The 17165-nt window shown below is 55.5% G+C and overlaps 1 protein-coding gene across 5 annotated transcripts; it reads left to right on the top strand.

The window, feature by feature from the left end:
* The first annotated feature begins 774 nt into the window (after positions 1-774).
* LOC128827860 (ryncolin-1-like) lies at positions 775-14024 on the top strand. Of its 5 annotated transcripts, none has more exons than XM_054012046.1 (8): positions 775-800; positions 6028-6168; positions 7190-7243; positions 7659-7694; positions 8943-9076; positions 10141-10270; positions 10927-11061; positions 12927-14024. In XM_054012046.1, the coding sequence occupies exons 2-8, from the start codon at positions 6099-6101 to the stop codon at positions 13172-13174; spliced, it is 807 nt and encodes a 268-aa protein (XP_053868021.1). In that variant the 5' UTR covers positions 775-800; positions 6028-6098; the 3' UTR covers positions 13175-14024. The 5 variants fall into 5 exon arrangements, with proteins under 5 accessions (XP_053868021.1, XP_053868016.1, XP_053868018.1 ...); XM_054012041.1 differs by lacking the exon at positions 775-800 and adding an exon at positions 3017-3305; XM_054012043.1 differs by lacking the exon at positions 775-800 and adding an exon at positions 3020-3305 and having other exon boundaries at positions 8946-9076.
* Positions 14025-17165: the final 3141 nt, after the last annotated feature.

The following is a 17165-nucleotide window of genomic DNA, read 5'->3' as shown; positions in this document are numbered from 1 at the left end:
GCCTCACTCGGGGTTCTCCTTCCCTCCAGGGAACCCCTTGGACACAGTCTGGAGGGACACCTGCATCCAGGGGTGGAATGGCCAGTGGGGGGCTGAACAGACACGGTCTGTGATTTTGGGTTTAAGGAAACTTTCCAGATTTAAGAGGACTTCCTGTGCTGGGGCTGAAGGAGAGAGCTGGGTGGATCAGGTGTCCTCAACAATAGTGCAAGCAAAGAGCAACGCTCCCAGGAACGCACCGGCAGAGCAGGTACAGCCCGGGTTCACCTTAAGGAAAGCCCACCAGTTATCAATCCAAGGCGCGACAGAATAAACGTCACAAGAACATTCCGGTTCTACCAACACTACTCCTGCCCCGGCTCTACCTGCCCCAGGGTCTGGTGTGTGGCGCCACTGGTGTGATGAACATCACCCAAACCTCAGCCCACCAGTGGCTGGCTTATACCTGATCTGGGACTGACCAGAACTTTGCATCCAGCTCCCATAACAAGCACTGCAGCCAACCTCCCCCAAAAGGGAAGAAAAACAATTCCCCTTCCAGTCTCCACTGGCCTGCCCTGGCTCAGGACACGTAGATTTCTGTTTGCTCCCAGCAACTGAACTTTGCCCCAGTCCTACTTTGCCTGGCAGCATTGCTGACATATTTCCAGTAACAAAGGAACAGCGTGAGCACAGGCTGTAGCGGTCTGTGACGGGAGCGAGAAAACCAGCGAGCTGCAGCGAGGAGTCCACCCCAGAGCCCCTCCCACCCCCCCGTCCCCAAAATGCCCTGACTGATGTTAAGGCTGGTGCATAGACAGGTGAGCAAAACAAAAGGCAGCCAGGCTGTGGGCCAATTGCTGCTGCTCTTGGAAAAACAGAGAAATTCAATGTTTGTTCAGTGGGAACTGACAGTCAGGAATCCTCCCCCAGCCCAGCGGTACAGGGGTGTTGCAATCAGTGGAGTAAAATGAGAACAAAACAGCAAGAAGCACCTAGAAGGAGGAAGTGGGGATTGCATGGGGTTTTCTCAGTGCATCAGTGGGCAGTTCACAGCTTAGCACCAGTGACAGCTGTTGTACATTGGTAACGGGACAGGCGCTTGTGCCTCAGGACTCCTGGGTTCTACTTCCGCCTCTGCCACTGACTCATGCCAGGACTCAGCGTAAACCACATCAGCACCCCAGGCCTCAGTTTACCCATCTGTAAATTGGAGCTTACCGCTGATGAGATTTCTCAGGCTTGGTTAATGTTCCCCGTGGGGCTCTCTGGCTGGAGGAGTAGATATTGTGCTGGCTTGGAGGAGAAGTAGCTGCAGTGGGAGCCAGCTGCGTTTAATTTCAGACCCTCCAGCAGGGCGTGAAGGGGCAGCAGGGGGAGTTTGATCCCTGTGGGGGGCGGTGATGCTTTTCCCAGGCCAGAAGCCGCTTTGAGACGCACTTCCATTTTCTTCGGAGAGGCTGCTTGTGAGCAGGCGCCCTCGAGTCACTGTCGCTTTCCCTGGACCGAAAGCGAACAGGCCCAGCAGACCGTTCGCCTCTGCTGCAGGTGAGCCCTGGGGAGAAGGGCAGTTCTACCCATGGCGACTAGACAAGCTTCTCCTACCTTCTCTGACACCTCGAGGAAGGGGACGGCACCGTAACCTTGGAAGGAGGCTGCCCCTGTGGGCCTGATTCTGATCCCCCTTGCATGGGCTTAGCACCGGAGTCATTCCAGGGACTTTAATGGAGCGGCTCATGATTTACGCTGCTGGGACCAAGAGCAAGATCAAAGCCTGCTCCCCTGCGGCCCCAGAAGGGGCTGCTGCCTCGGTTGTGCCAGAGGGCAGCTGAAGACCCCTCCGCACTGTGAGCGAAGGCACCCCCACACCCGATTCCCCACCAACTGGCTGGTACCAGTTGCTCCCCGGCAGCTCCTCCTCTCCCCTCCCTCTGTTCTGGAAGCTCAGTCCTGGTCCAGCATCAATAACGCCCCGACCCCCGCAGCGCAGCACAACTCCGCAGGGAGGGGAGTGATCCCTGAAGCTGAAGGGCTCCTTACCCTCCCGCCGCTATCACTGGAGAGCTGTGAACCCGAAGCCACGTCCCTTCAGGCTGGGAGCTCGGCTGAGTGTTTGTACAGCTCCTAGCGCATCCCTGGTGGGTCCGTAGGCGCCTCAATAAACACATAACCTCGCCAAAGCCAAGCAGGGGCAGGCTGTGTCAGCGCTTGACCAGACTTCGAGGAAACCCAGGTGCTGCAAGCAGGGTGGGGTTAGCGGTGTCGTGGTTGCTGCTCTTCCCTTTGCCTCGGTGCTGAGCCAGTCCCCTGGGGTCCTGGATCTGCGTGGTCGTTCCGGGTCCCATGGCACTTTCTGCAGGGATAGGGGTGTTAACCCTGGTGTTCTGACCCATTTCCAGTTTGCTCCCCTAAACTATTCCTTGGCCATGAGATTTCCTTCACTTCCTGTCCTAAACTGCCCTGTTGATTGTTCTGCGCTGTTAAACAGCCACCACGTTCCACCCCAGAGGTGGCTGCATGAAGGGACGCCTGTCTATGTGGTTTGCCAAGGCCAAGGCTGTAGTGAAGGTTCTTTACAAGTTCCAGATGTTAGATAGACAGATGCTGTCCTTGGGAATGAAAGGCACCATAGAAATGTAATACTAACACCCCCCCCCGGCGAACCGTCCTTTTCACAGCAGCTTGGGGGGGGGGGGGGGGGGAGGAAAGCATGTGTTACCCATTTCGCAAATGGGGAAAGAGACACGCCCAAGGCCTCTGAGTGGGTCAATAGCAGAGCCAAGATTAGCATTCAGGTGTTCTGGGGCACTCAGTCCTGACCTCATTCCCCCGAGCCAGGCTGCCTTTCAAACAGGAATGAACTTACCAGCCACCAGAATGAAGCCAATTCTGGGGTGGAGCGCAGCAGCTGTTTAACAGCGTGATCAATGCCACATCATAGCTCAGGACAGGAAGTTCAGAAGAAGCAGCAGAGGGGATTTAGTTGGGCCGAAAGTGCAAACAGAGGATGACTGACAGCGAGATATCGCATTCCGCCATATCCGTAGCTAGCGGAACCTCTGAGCCCAACTCTTGCGCCACACGCTCATTGAGAAAGGCTGGCCTCCCAGCAGAACAGGCATTACACAATACGGGTGTTTGGCTGCCGGGAAAGTCAGCAGGGTATAAGAGACAGAGCAGTCAGGCAGCCCGAGGGGTAACGGCGTGGGGGCAGCAGGGCAAGATGAAGTCTTCCACGGGCCTTCTCCTCGCCCTGGCATTCCTGATGGCTGCTACTGGCCCTAGAGCAGGCCTTGCCCAGGAGACAGAGTCCAGCTGCTGTGCACGTGAGTAGCTGAATCCAGGGCAGAGCTGAGAGCTCCCATTGAAGTCAGCAGGTGTTGGGGGTACTCAGCACCCTTGGGGATCCCTTTGTGGCGTTTTGTTCTACAAACTGGGGGCCAAACGCAGTCCAACACTCATGGGCTCCAGCAGGGAGCAGGCTCTGAAGAGGAGCCGCAACGGGACATTGCTGGGGCAGCCGCATCTCTGAGGAGCTCCCCGCCGGACAGGCAGGATGCTCCCTGTCACAGAGTGTGGGGGAGTCAGGGCCTTGCACCCCCAATTCCCGCGATTCACCGGGACTCTCAGCCAGCCAGTAAAGCGGAAGGTTTATTAGACGACAGGAACACAGTCCCAAACAGAGCTTGTAGAACAACCAGGACCCTTCAATCAAGTCCCAGGGGGGTGGGGAGCTTATCCCTCAGCTTTGGGGTTCCCTCCATTTCCCCAGCCAGCTCCAAACTAAAACCCCTCCAGCAGTCTCCTCCAGCCACCTCCCCCAGCCAGGGCCGCCGAGAGCGGGTTCGGGCCCTGGTGAAAAAAATTTTTTGGGCCCTCCAGCCAGGGTGGACCAACTAAACAGGGCCGACGAGGGGGGGGGGAAGCCAGGCCCAGAATTTTTTCAGGCCCCCCAGCAAGGGCGGGCCGAAGGGGGAAGCCGGGCCCCCTTCCGGACTGCCAGGCCTCAGTAATTTGTACCGGCTTCCCCCCACCTCTCGTCAGCCCTGCCCGCAGCCCTCGTCCAGCTTCCCGGGCCAAAGGTGTCACCTGGCCCCAACCCCCATCCTGGGCTCAGGTTACATGCTCAGATAGCCTCACCCTGGTATCCCAGCCCCACTGCAGACAGTCTCAATACAACTCCCACACAATATTCCCAGGTCAGTCCGCCCCACTCCCCGCCCCTGAAAGGCAAGGCAAAGCCCCTTGGAGTCCATGGAAAGGACCTGACCGGAGAGGGGTTTGGATCAGAATAATGGTAAGGAGGTGGGGAGACACCCACAGCCCCATGGGTGGGGGAAGGTGGGGAGAGACACCCACACCCCCAGGGATTTGTTTAAGCAATCCCACCTGTAGCTGGAGCAGAGGTTCATGCATGGCTGGGTTTAGCCGTGCTCACCTCCGCGTCAGGCTGTCAGCCTCCCCCAGCCGGCAACTAACACCGTGGGCTGGGCTCCCTGTTGCTGGTGCCGAGAAGCTAGGAGACCCTGAGGGATGGGCTCTGTCTGGGGAGACACTGCCCAGGAAGTCACTCCTTGGAGCCATGCGTGGGGGACGTTTTGCACTTGAGAGCAAGGAACTGAGGAGTGAATCCAGAGGTTGTGTCCCGTCTAGAGAGGATCAGCTGTGGTCTAACAGGCAGAGGATGAAGCAGGGCATCAGGACCATTCCAGCTCTAGCCTCTGACTGTGTGGCCCTGGACAAGTCACTGAATCATTCTGTGCCTCAGTTTCCCCATCTGCCAAACGTGGCTAATGTTACTTCTCTCCCTGAAGTCAGACACCAGTCTCATCCTTTCTCCCTCCTCCTCAACACTTGCCCATCCCCACCACCACACAGATCCAAGGAGCACAGGTATATTGATCGTGTAACCAGGTGACAGCACTCCAGCCATGTTTGTCCTGCCTCTCCCTCCCTCCCCCACCCACCCCCCTTAGTCTGGTTAGGCCCCTCACCTGTTCTATACTCTTAAATCTTGCTTGGGAACCTGCTGGGGCAGGGAAAGTCTCATTACTCGGTTGGAGAGGTGCCTAGAACGTCTTTGGGGGCTCAGAAAATAGCCAGCGACGTTGTGATGAGCCCATCCCCACCTTCCAGCGAGCTCCAGCTCTCTCCCCTCCCCCAATACAGGTTTTAATTATTACTTTAAACTTCCCAACATTTAAAATGGGCAAATTGTCTCCCGAGTTGGGAGATCGGTCGACGCTCACAGGCAGGGATTGATCCCCAGCTGAAATCTGACACAGGGCCCCACCCCTCCCCTGCTTCTCAACACTACTGTCCATATCGGGTGAGCAGGGTGATATCTAGGGGTGAAAGCACAGGCTGGGAGTCAGGAGAACTAGGATCGATTCCTGGCTCCACCGCCCGTTTGCTGTGTCATCTGGTGCCAGGCACTTAGCCTCCGTGTGCCTCAGTTTCCCCAATCTGCACCCTGGGGATTCAGGTTTAATTTATCCACATTTGCCAAGTGCTTTGTGAGCCTCCAGTGGAGTGATGTTTAATTCTAGTCTTACTGGGGTGGGGAGGGAGAGGGAATCTCACCCTTGGCCTCCTGATCAAGTTGCTTCCTTCCAGTCACCATGGCCAACTACGCCCCTAAGCCAACGAGGGCAGAGGTCTGGGCAGACTTCCCAGCCCTGACTGTTCAGGTTGGCCCTTCACGCTTCCTGCCAAATCCCAGTGTCACATACTCCTTGTACATGGGAGGCCGCAGGGCTGCTGCTAGCAGGTCAGGCTGCTATGATATGGACAGGCAGCGGGCTACAGAGAGACAAGAGATGTGTTCCCTGTAAGATACTTGACTACGCGCCCAGGTCTGCCTGGTACCAGCCCAGGTGACACCTAGTGACTAAACGTGATCCTGCAGTTTCAGCATCTCCCCAGGTACATGAGCCTTTCCCCTGGTCACTTCCTGGCCCCGTGCGGTGCGGCTACCGCTACCTTCAGGACACCACCGCACTGCGCGCCTGCTCTCCTCACTCCAGCCTGCTTCTCCGCCTCTTTCAGAGCTGAAGGAATTATCCCAGTGCGGAGCAGACAAGAAGAGCTTTTTCCAGGGCCAGCCAGGGATCCCAGGAATGCCGGGCATGCCGGGGACAAACGGCCTCCCCGGGGCTAAAGGAGATCCAGGTCCTCAAGGGCCCCCAGGTGAGAGGATGCTGTCAGGACTCAGCAATCACAGTCTCGATATAAAGCAGGCCAGACAGACATCCGTACCCAGGCAAGACAAAGGGACGGGCAGACTCCATGTGAATGCTCGGCACTAATGCACCCGACAGGCATGGCACGCGCTCACAGAGTCTTTGGAGCAGGTTGCCAAGGAGGAGAATGGAGAGCAGGAGATCAGCTCATGGGAGGCAGCAGGACACTGCTTTGAGGAAGCTCACAGCCCTAGCCCTCTGCACCAGAACACAGAGCTCCTCAGGGACACACACTGGGGAGTGGGAGTGGGAGCGGCTGGACTGAGGAGCCTATCAGGCCTGGCCAGGGAAAGCAGCTTTTAGATTCGGGTTATAGTTCGGCGTGGGCAGGGAACGCTTCAGACAGGTTGGCAGAATCCAGGTTTGAGTTCTGCAGGGCCGTCTGCACTCTCAGGCTTGCGTTACTATTAACACTGATCATGTGGATTACAATAGGTCAGAGCCAGGAGGGGGCTGGGTGCTGTCCAGACAGCCCCTGCCCCGAAGGGCTTACACTGTGAATGGACCAGAGAGGCAGTGGGGACAGGATAAGGCGCAGCAGAAATGTCAAAGGGCTGGCGAGGAGTCTGTGCCCAGCAGATCTTGGCTAGTCGTCTCTGCCACTAAAACACTGGCACAACATCCCTTCCGTGAGCGAGTGAACCACGTACACAGAGACTAGCCGGCACCTTGGCCTGCCCAATCCTTGACCTCTGCTATTTTTTCTAGCACGGACACCCCTGTCCACCAGGAATTGGACTGAGCCGCTCATTCATTTCACCCGAGCCAATAAATTGTACCCACCGGGGCTGGATTTGAACCCATGACCTAGAAGCAAAAGGCTCTGTGTCCCCTTAGAAATCCCCATCCAGTCTGCTCCCCACCCCCAGCTCCCCGGCCGCATCGCCTGGCTCTTATAGGCTGTTGTCAGGTAGCGCTAAAGGCACAATAAAGGGAACCCGGTCCATGCCTCTGCTCTCTTTCTTCAGGCGAGAAGGGTTCCCCTGGAGCAATGGGGAAGGCTGGACCCAAAGGAGACAAAGGTAACTTCGATGGGACTCTTTGGGGGAGGACGGGATGCAGGACTGGGCCTCTCGGGAAGTCTCACCGCTCTATCCCCCGGCTGCACCCTGGGAACTCTCTTGCCATGTCTGGACTCTTGCCTGCAAACTGGTCTGAGGGCTGCATTCCCAGAGCTAATCGCCTGCCCCGCCTCTGCTCTGGAGAAGAGACATTGTCACTACCCTGCACGGGGAGAAGGACTTAGCGGCTGGGGGTGAAAGCCTGGCCTCACAGAGGTCCACACTGCTGCCAGCACCCCCTGCAAGGCCCTTTCACCACCCTGAGGTGACATTTGAGAGCCACCCTTCTCCAGAGCATGCGGCAACCTTGCCCTCCCCTCACTGCCCAGCTGTTGCATGCCCCGTCTTACCAATGGCTGTCTCTCTCTTCCCTCAGGAGAAGCCAGCAGTTCTGCCAGCTCTCAGCAGCAAGGTACACGCCTTCCTCAGCCTCAAACCCTACCCTCGTGCACCAACACAGCTGCGAACCCACAGATGCCACAGGCCGTCCATGGGGATCGAACCTGGGACCTCCCACACCAAAAGCACAGGCTGCTACCACCCCAGCTAAGGGAGTAACTCCATTAGCTGCAATTTAATAGCATGAAGTAAAGCCACCGAGTGAGAGTCCGGCCTCCCCCAAACAATGTCCCAAGGCCCCACCAAACACAACTGCCCCATCTAAGCCCATTTTCTTTCCTTTTCTCTAGCATCAGTTTACTCCTCCAGAGACCCAGAACACCATCAAACCCCAGTTAAGGCCCCTCAAATGCATCTACCATCAGCTCCAGCATGAAACAGCCGGGTAGCCGCTAGTTCATTCCTCACCACCTGCAGTTCTGATTTCACCCTCAGGTGTTTATTCAGTCCAGCTGGAGAGACCCCTCCCAGCTACTGTATATCCCAGCCCCGCACAGCCAGGGACCAGCTCCGAGTTACAGCTGGGCGACCGCCTTTTCTGTGAAAAACGCAGCTTCCGGGACACCAATGTTTCCAGAATTGTTGCTTTTGCCAAATTGTTTCAGTCAAAAACACAACCCCCCCCCCCCACACACACACACACCACATGTCATCTTGACCCTTTCTAAATGAACGCTTGGATCTTTCGGTTCACGCCGCCGTTTTTGTTTCCAGATTTCCTTTCATTTTAGTCAGAACAGCCAAACGTTTCCAAATGGTGAAACTCTAAACACGGGACCACCACGGCCTCAGCAACGCGGCAGCAAATCCAAACAAACCGAACATTTCTTTGCCTTTTTGATTTGCCAAAAAGTTTCTGACATTTTTCATTGTCAGCCAGTGTACAGAAAAATTAGTTGCCCCGTACTGAGAGTCCCTGACCGGGGTGTGTTTATCAGTGAGCCAGCAGATGGCTGTGAAAGCCAATGTCATTCATTCTTCCCGCTGCCCAGGGGTAGGCAGAAGGCACTACATAAGATCCTTCAGTGGAGAGAGACAGCCGTTTGCTGTTCACTGAGATCTGAAGGAGGGACATTGGACTCACTAGAAATCCCCCCACAGCTCCAGCGGCAGGATTGGGTCCTGCCCAGCTCCCCGGGTCATCCAAGACAGAGTGGTTTGTGCTCTGGGACCCCCATCCCCATCCCAACCCCTGTGTTGGATTGAACATTGCTAACTGCCCTGGCCATAATGAACTCACCCAGCTGGTGTTTCCCCCGAGGAGCAGGTGCCAGGAACTGCAAGGAGCTACTGGAGCAGGGAGAGGGGCTGAGCGGCTGGTACACCATCCACCCCGAACCGGGGAGAACGCTGACCGTCTTCTGTGACATGGAAACGGATGGCGGGGGCTGGCTGGTGAGTCCTTCTAGCCCTCAAGCAGGCCAGGGAGCAGGGGATACAGGAGGAAATACACCTCCCCACACATGCCTCCACCTACTTGGTGTTACCCCCCCATTGCACAGAGTGGGTCTGTGGCCCCTCTCGTGGCCAGTCCACATACCAGTTTCTGCTGCCGGTCCCGGTTAGGGGCAATGTTCAGAAGAGCTGGTCTCTCATGCAGGCACCAGGTAGCCGGTCTTGCCAAAGAGCTCAGCACCTTGGCTGAGACTTCCCAGAATCCCCACCAGAGCCCAGGCCACATTCTTTATAACATCCTCCCGCTGTTTGTAGCGCAGGAGGGGCTCTCCAGACAGAACAAGGGAGGGCCTTTTCTCTCTCTTTCCCTTGCCAGGGAGGGGAATCCGAGAGCCTGTCTCTTCAGCAGTCTTTCTGCAGCCAGCCCTTTGGGGCTTGGCTTATCAGCTGTCTTTAGTTAGGGTCTCATTCCAGCCTGGGGCACTGGTCCATGCAAATGCAGGGGCAGTGAGGCCAGAGGCTGTCTCCCGCTTGGCTGATCTGTCTGCGTGGTCAGCGCTCTCGGGGGCATAGCAGTCCTCGCCCTGTTCACTGCCCCTTCCAGGGCCTGTTTTCCCTGTCTAAGCTCCCACCCGCCCCCTCCAGGCAGAGCAAACCTTACAGATGTGCCTCGTTAAGAGCTGAACCAGCCCAGGAGAGCTCATTAATCTCCTCTCCTCCAGAGCAAGGCTGTGCTCCCTGGCCCCCGTCCCAGCTACTCAGTGCTTTGAAACTCTGGCTGCCAGCGATGATATAGGAGCCGCTGGGTGCTAGTCCTTTGCCTCCAGCCACGGAGCCCTGTGCCTGTAGTGAGGGAGGTCTAGGGGCCAAACCCTGCTGGTGCCCCTTGGCGGTAGGCGCCACATAAGATCCTGCAGTGTGGAGACAGCTGTTTACTGAGATCTGAAGGATGGACATTGGGCTCACTGGGAGATTCCCCCCCACCGTTTCAGCAGCAGGATTGGGTACTGCCCAGCTCCCCGGCGCTCGCTGAGTTTGGGCGTGACCTGCCCCTTGCCTTCCAGGTGTTCCAGCGGCGGCAGGATGGGTCGGTGGATTTCTATCGGGGCTGGGAGGCCTACAAAAGAGGGTTTGGAAACCAAGCATCGGAGTTCTGGCTGGGCAACGACAACATCCACCTTCTCACCAGCACCGGTAAGGAGACTTCTCGCCACCCAGCTGAGAAGGGAGCAGTCACAGGGAGAGAGCAGGGGAAGGCTGGACTGAGGCGTAAAATCACTGACGTTAAGAGAGCTACCCCAGATCTACCCAAGCATAGCAGGGATCAGGATCTGGGCGTGCCCCTCCTCCTGGGACCAGGCCGCTACCAAATCTCCCTCTGGAAAGAAGAGAAGGCCAGGCTGGAGCAGCTTGTCTGCCCCAGAGTTTAAAGGGCCAGCTAGCCGCAATGCATGCTGGGGAGGGTTCCTAGAAAGGTTTAACCCCCAACAGAGCTTGGTGGTAGCTAGTGAGCTCCAAAAGGAGACGGCTCAGAGCTGGTGTGATCAGGAAAATCCAGACCCCTTTCAGACATCAGGTGCTTCCTCGGCTTAGTTCCCCACCATGGCATCACAGCCCCTAGCCCCTCCTGTACAGGCACCGGCCCAGGGGAGACTCCCACCTCCATTTCCTCCGGGGTTTCCCATCCTTGTGTCCCCAGGCTGCCCCAACCCGCAGGGGGACTGCATCTTCCCACAGTGAATGTAGCTCCTGCTCCCGCGGCGTGGGAGGAAAAGGCGTTGGTCTCGGGCCACGGCCGCTCTCTCCAGCAATGCTGGGACTTTGATGCCTTGCTGTCCTTTCGGCCTCAGGGACCTACCAGCTGCGGATTGATGCCAGGGACTTCAATGAGTCCAGCACGTTTGCCAAGTACAGCAGCTTCAAGATGCTGAGCGAAAGGGAAAACTACACGCTTGCCTTGGGCTCCTACTTGGCTGGCAGCATGGGTGAGTTACCGAGCGACTTCCACTCAGGCCTGCTGCTGCAGGGTGAGCGGGGGCCAGTTAGCGGCACCCCCTCCTTGCTATTACACGCCTCGGCCCCTCCTGAGCAGAACCTGGCATCTGTGCCGCAGTGTTTCAGCTCGCTCTGGTGGCTTTGCCCTCTAATGCAGGGTGCCAGTGGCCTCTCTGGTGGCGGAGCCCAGATCTTCAGACGGGGAAGGCTTAGTTGCATGAGGCTAGCTCGTCACCAGGGGGCAGCCTTTCCCTGGCGTAAAAGACTGGAGTGAGGGCTGCTGAGGATCTGTCCCCGAGCCTGCAGTCTCCCCATGACACTCTGTCAGAGCATTAAGGACAAGGGTAACCGAGCATGTCACAGACAAATCAATAGCGGCCACCCCACCAGACCGTGGGAGAGGAGCAGTAACAGCTGTCAGGCAGAAGGGACTGCTACAGGACTGAGGTGCATTTGCGGGGCTGGAGGGGGGGGTATGTGCAGGTCAGGATCCCATTAGCAAAGCTGGGTGGGGGAACCACTGTCTCTGGTTCCTGTCCGTGCCCTCCCTGCCCCTCGCCTCCGTGACCGTTAGCGAAACTCGACGAGGTGGAGGAAGCAGCGTTGGTTTCTCACGGTTACGGAGGGAACGCCTACACTGCGGGTGCGAATCCCCGCTCGGGAGGCTGTACGGGCGCTAGCGCCGCTCAAGTTAGCGCACTGGAAACTGCCGTGTGGCCGCAGCTGCTGGGGCTGGCCTCCCAATATGACCCCGCTGGGGGTCCTGGGGACGTACTCGGTGTGTGCCCTGAGCGACTGGCTGGGCTGCCGTGAGCCACCCGGCTACTTCTAGCGTGCGCCCTCGAGCAAAGCTAGCGTGCACCTGCCTGCGCCGGGAATCCCAGTGCCCAGCTGCCGTGCAGACGTCCCCTAAGAGTTTGCAAGCTACCGACTGGATTTCTCGATCACGAGGATAATGGGCGGGGCCCAGCACCTTCCCCACCTAGCTGGGGGAGACGCCTTGAGTGGGGATTGGCTGCTGGAGTTGTCACATAGGAAAGCCACCACTGGTGGTTCCCAAGGATGAAATACCAGCTGGGCGAGGCGGGGAGGCCGGGCTAGGATCCCTCAGCCCTCCATTGTGACTGTCTTAGCACTGGTGAAGAGCCCCAGCCTGCCCCCACCACGCACCAGGTCCAGCCGGGGCGGTGTCTGTAGGAGCACCCCCCCCTGCATGTCCACAGGGCCTCAGCCCAGCCCTGGAGGGACCAGCTCTAGGAGTGGGAAGGCAGCCCAGTGTCTGCAGGCCGCTCAGGCCTTGGCTTCTCTGCCGAGAGTTTCCAGCTAGAACTGGTGGAGGAAGGGGAATTTCTAGGCGACTTTATCTGGATAACGTAGCAAAATTCATCTAGTAAATGTTATGGGGCCAGTGCTAGCTCCAGCCAGGGTGTGAGTGAGGCTGGGGGCTCCAGTGGTGGATGGGCACCGCCTGTCTCCTGTGACCCACCAAACTCATTTCACACCAGCCAGCAGACAGCCAGGGGAAGGACTACAGGACTAGGGCCTTATTCTCTATGGTCCCTGCACTTTGGGTCAGCATTTACACCCAAATGCTGCCAGATCAGACCAGTGTGAGTCTTTGCACAAGTGTAAATGACCGTGCAAATCCGGGCCCCATGCGGGATGCTTCCTACTAATGAATAATAATATGCAAAGAGACAGGGGCTGGATTTGAACCGGTGACCTAGAGGCAAGGCTCTTTGTTATGACTCCAGCTGGGGAAAGCCTTTGCCCTCATGCGAAGGCCGTGAGTTTGGCATGGAATGAAGATGCCGCAGGCCAAGCCGTGTGTGTATTTGCCTTCTGCCCCTTGCAGGAGATTCTCTCTCTGGACACAACAATCTGGGGTTCTCCACGCGGGACAAAGACCACGACACCTTTGGGGGCAGCTGTGCCATCCTCTACAAAGGCAGCTGGTGGTATGGGCAGTGCCACTCCTCCAACCTCAACGGGCTGTACCTCAAAGGTGAACACACCTCCTATGCCGACGGGATCAACTGGTCCACCGGGAAGGGGTACCACTACTCTTACAAATACGTGGACATGAAAATAAGGCCCCAGTAGCCAGCCTCTCTCTCTGGGGACTCTACTGACGCTGGGGGGACCTACGGACTGCAAACAGCCCTTCTGCGGGGCTAGTAAACCGGGAACTTGCCCTTAGCTGGGATCTCGCGTGCTACTGGGGTACTGCAGCCTGCAATTCAGTCTCATTTCCAGGCGCTAGCCCTGCAGGCAGTGTCCCCCCACGGGTTAAAGCAGGAGAGCACCCCCACACACACAGACAGCTCCTTCTTTTCCTTGGATGGACCAGTGAGAGCTCTACCTGCTTAGACCCCTGCTTGTCCTGCTGTAGGAAAGATGAGGTGGGAGTCAGGACTTCTGGACTCTTTTCCCACTGACCTTCTGCCCCTCTCTCTGCCTCAGTTTCCCCCTGCTGTAAAATGCAGATGAGACTATTGGCCCATCTCACAGCTCAATATCCTTTGCAAAGGGCTCTGAGATCCTAGGGTGGGGGTTGCTACAGAAATGCAATGTGTTACTTTATTAAACATCGCCCATGCAGCGAAGTAATTCCCTCTGAATCGGGCTGTACTCTGTCTGAATGCCAAGCTACCACAGCGAAGGCCCTTTTGATGACCCAAGGCTGGTATTTTACCATCTCCATTAGCCAGTTTTCAGCAGGGCTCGGCCTCCACCCTTGGGGTCAGATTTTCAAGAGGCCTCCGTGCAAAGTCAGGCCATAAGGATCGTAAAGGGAGCGGCTGAGATCTCAAGGGTCTGGCCTTCGTGGAGGGTGGTGAGCGCTTGAAAATCTAGCCCAAGCAGTCTGCATCCGATGGCAGTTTGCAGATAGGTTGGTATTTCTCTTCTCTTTTTCTTTGTGAGTAATAAAGCGCCTATGATGTTTAGAACACGTTTTCACCCAAAGCTTTATTCAGTCCTTCTGCACAAGATTTGGGGATTGAGACTCAGCCTGGTTTACATGATGTAAGCCAGCATGTCTCTATGCGGCACTGCTCAGGCCAGGAGAAAAAAGGAGAGCCGGGAAAGTCTTTTTCCAGCCTCGCTGGTTTCTAGGGTCCCTGATAGCTTTCTTTGATAGGATAACGAGCCTTGTGGATAAGGGAGAAGCTGTGGATGTGGTATACCTGGACTTTAGTAAGGCATTTGATACGGTCTCGCATGATATTCTTATCGATAAACTAGGCAAATACAATTTAGATGGGGCTACTATAAGGTGGATGCATAACTGGCTGGATAACCATACTCAGAGAGTTGTTATTAATGGTTCCCAATCCTGCTGGAAAGGCATAACGAGTGGGGTACCGCAGGGGTCTGTTTTAGGACCGGGTCTGTTCAATATCTTCATTAACGACTTAGATATTGGCATAGAAAGTACGCTTATTAAGTTTGCGGATGATACCAAACTGGGAGGGATTGCAACTGCTTTGGAGGACAGGGTCATAATTCAAAATGATCTGGACAAATTGGAGAAATGGTCTGAGGTAAACAGGATGAAGTTTAACAAAGACAAATGCAAAGTGCTCCACTTAGGAAGAAAAAATCAGTTTCACACATACAGAATGGGAAGAGACTGTCTAGGAAGGAGTACGGCAGAAAGGGATCTAGAGGTTATAGTGGACCACAAGCTAAATATGAGTCAACAATGTGATGCTGTTGGAAAAAAAGCAAACATGATTCTGGGATGTATTAACAGGTGTGTTGTGAGCAACACACGAGAAGTCATTCTTCCGCTCTACTCTGCTCTGGTTAGGCCTCAGCTGGAGTATTGTGTCCAGTTCTGGGCACCGCATTTCAAAAAAGATGTGGAGAAATTGGAGAGGGTCCAGAGAAGAGCAACAAGAATGATTAAAGGTCTTGAGAACATGACCTATGAAGGAAGGCTGAAAGAATTGGGTTTGTTTAGTTTGGAAAAGAGAAGACTGAGAGGGGACATGATAGCAGTTTTCAGGTATCTAAAAGGGTGTCATAAGGAGGAGGGAGAAAACTTGTTCACCTTAGCCTCTAAGGATAGAACCAGAAGCAATGGGTTTAAACTGCAGCAAGGGAGGTCTAGGTTGGACATTAGGAAAAAGTTCCTAACTGTCAGGGTGGTTAAACACTGGAATAAATTGCCTAGGGAGGTTGTGGAATCTCCATCTCTGGAGATATTTAAGAGTAGGTTAGATAAATGTCTATCCGGGATGGTCTAGACAGTATTTGGTCCTGCCATGCGGGCAGGAGACTGGACTCGATGACCTCTCGAGGTCCCTTCCAGTCCTAGAACCTATGAACGCAGAACACGCGAGGAATCTCCCTAGAGAAACTCTTGCTATAAGCACCCTCAATGCACACGCAGAATAAGAACGAAAGGATGAAGTCTATCGAACTGGCTCTGTCTTAAACCCCAACCTCACCTCAGATCATTTTACGGGAGAAAATGTTTGACTGCAACCCGCAGGTGTCACATCATTCGTTGTAGCATCTGCAAACCCTAGCCATGTGCCATGACCCTGTTGTGCCAGGCGCTGTACAAACAACAAAAAGACCGTGCCTGTCCTCTGGGGTTTACAATCTAAGTTTAAGACAAGAGACAACAGATGGGAGAGTAGGTATGAGTAAACAACGAGGCACTATCGATCATTAAGATTGTGGAGACTTTGGAGGGTCCATTGGACAGCATTCACATACTGGAGGCTAGCTGCTTTTCTGACAACTGGTATAAACAGGGGGCCAGATTCTCATCTGCTAGAATGGTGTAACACTTGAGTTACAGCAGCGCAAATGACAGCAGTCTTGCCCACAATCCCTACGCGTGGAAGTTCATCATTTGAAAGGAGAGGGATAGAGGATGGGGGAGGTGCAACAAAAAAAGGCAGCTGATGGAGCAGTGATGTTTAGCGTCTCTTAGTAGCTCATCTAATTAAACAAGCTACGCTACATAGGTCACAATCTTGGGCGGTGGGGGGGGGGAGATTGAGCTTCGTACTCGTCATGGGAATCACTGTCCATTTTCTATGGAAACCGAAGGAGTATTAAGGACCTTTGGACCATTCACCTCTGTAGCAGTTCTGCCCCATCTCGCACAGGGCCTTTGGCAATCACTAGAACTGAGTACCTTGCAGGGAGTCGTACCGTAAACTCCAGCCTTCCCCAGCTGGCAGAGCTCCTACAGTGCTCAGATTGTGTGCAAAAGCAGGTGGGGCACTGCAGAACAAAGGCGATACAGTCTCATCACAGACAGAAGACCCTGGAGAACTCCTAAGATGCTGGGGTTGCTGGAGCTTGCAGGTGAATGATTCATTTCTCTATCTAAATTGCACTCTGGTTTCTAAAGGGGAGTCATCAGCAGGATTTATCTGGTGGGCGCTCCCTTCCCCCGTCCCTCGCAAAAGGGGGTGGGGGCTGCTGTTGCATTCATTGGCTGCAGTGAGACGCCTCGGCTGAAGGAGGGTGGCCCACATGAGGGCTGCAGGAGTGGGCTCCTGATCGCCGGCGCCCTTTGGCTGCTGAAGGGTCAGGCCATGAGCAGGTCATTGGCCAGGCCAGAGAACAGGCACTCATGCAGGACCTAAGGGCCACCACTCCTGTTATGTGGAGTGGGTCCACACGGTCTTGCACTGAAACTCATATAAGACCCTGTGCATGTCTAGGGGCTGTAGGCACCCGAGGGAAGGACTATTAGCCACTCCAGTGCTAGCGACAGACAGGCAGGGAACAGATCCTGCCCTGGAGTAGCTACAAACAAAATTGAATCACCTTAAGTGCTGCATTGGTGCCCTCAATAAGGGCCCAGGCCCATAGGTAGAGAGTACTGGGAGGGGTAGTAAGTGCGGCAGGGGGGAGATAGGTAAACTATACAAGGCCAAGGCAGTTGCCTCCTACTTCCTCCCCGTGGAGGAACATAGGGAGAGGTGATGCCAGGAGCTCTCTGCCTGCGGTGCTTGTCAGTTTCATCATATGGGCTGGGTACTGATCCGCAGGCACAAGGCATCTGGGGAAGAAATTGCTACCCCCTCCCCCAACCCTCTTGGGGGGCACAGAGGAACTTGGG

The sequence above is a fragment of the Malaclemys terrapin genome, chromosome 22 (assembly GCF_027887155.1).
Source record: "Malaclemys terrapin pileata isolate rMalTer1 chromosome 22, rMalTer1.hap1, whole genome shotgun sequence".
In the NCBI taxonomy this organism is placed as follows: domain Eukaryota; kingdom Metazoa; phylum Chordata; order Testudines; family Emydidae; genus Malaclemys; species Malaclemys terrapin.
Note: the sequence above shows the minus strand (reverse complement) of the source record. Positions and strands in the feature narration are given on the sequence as shown.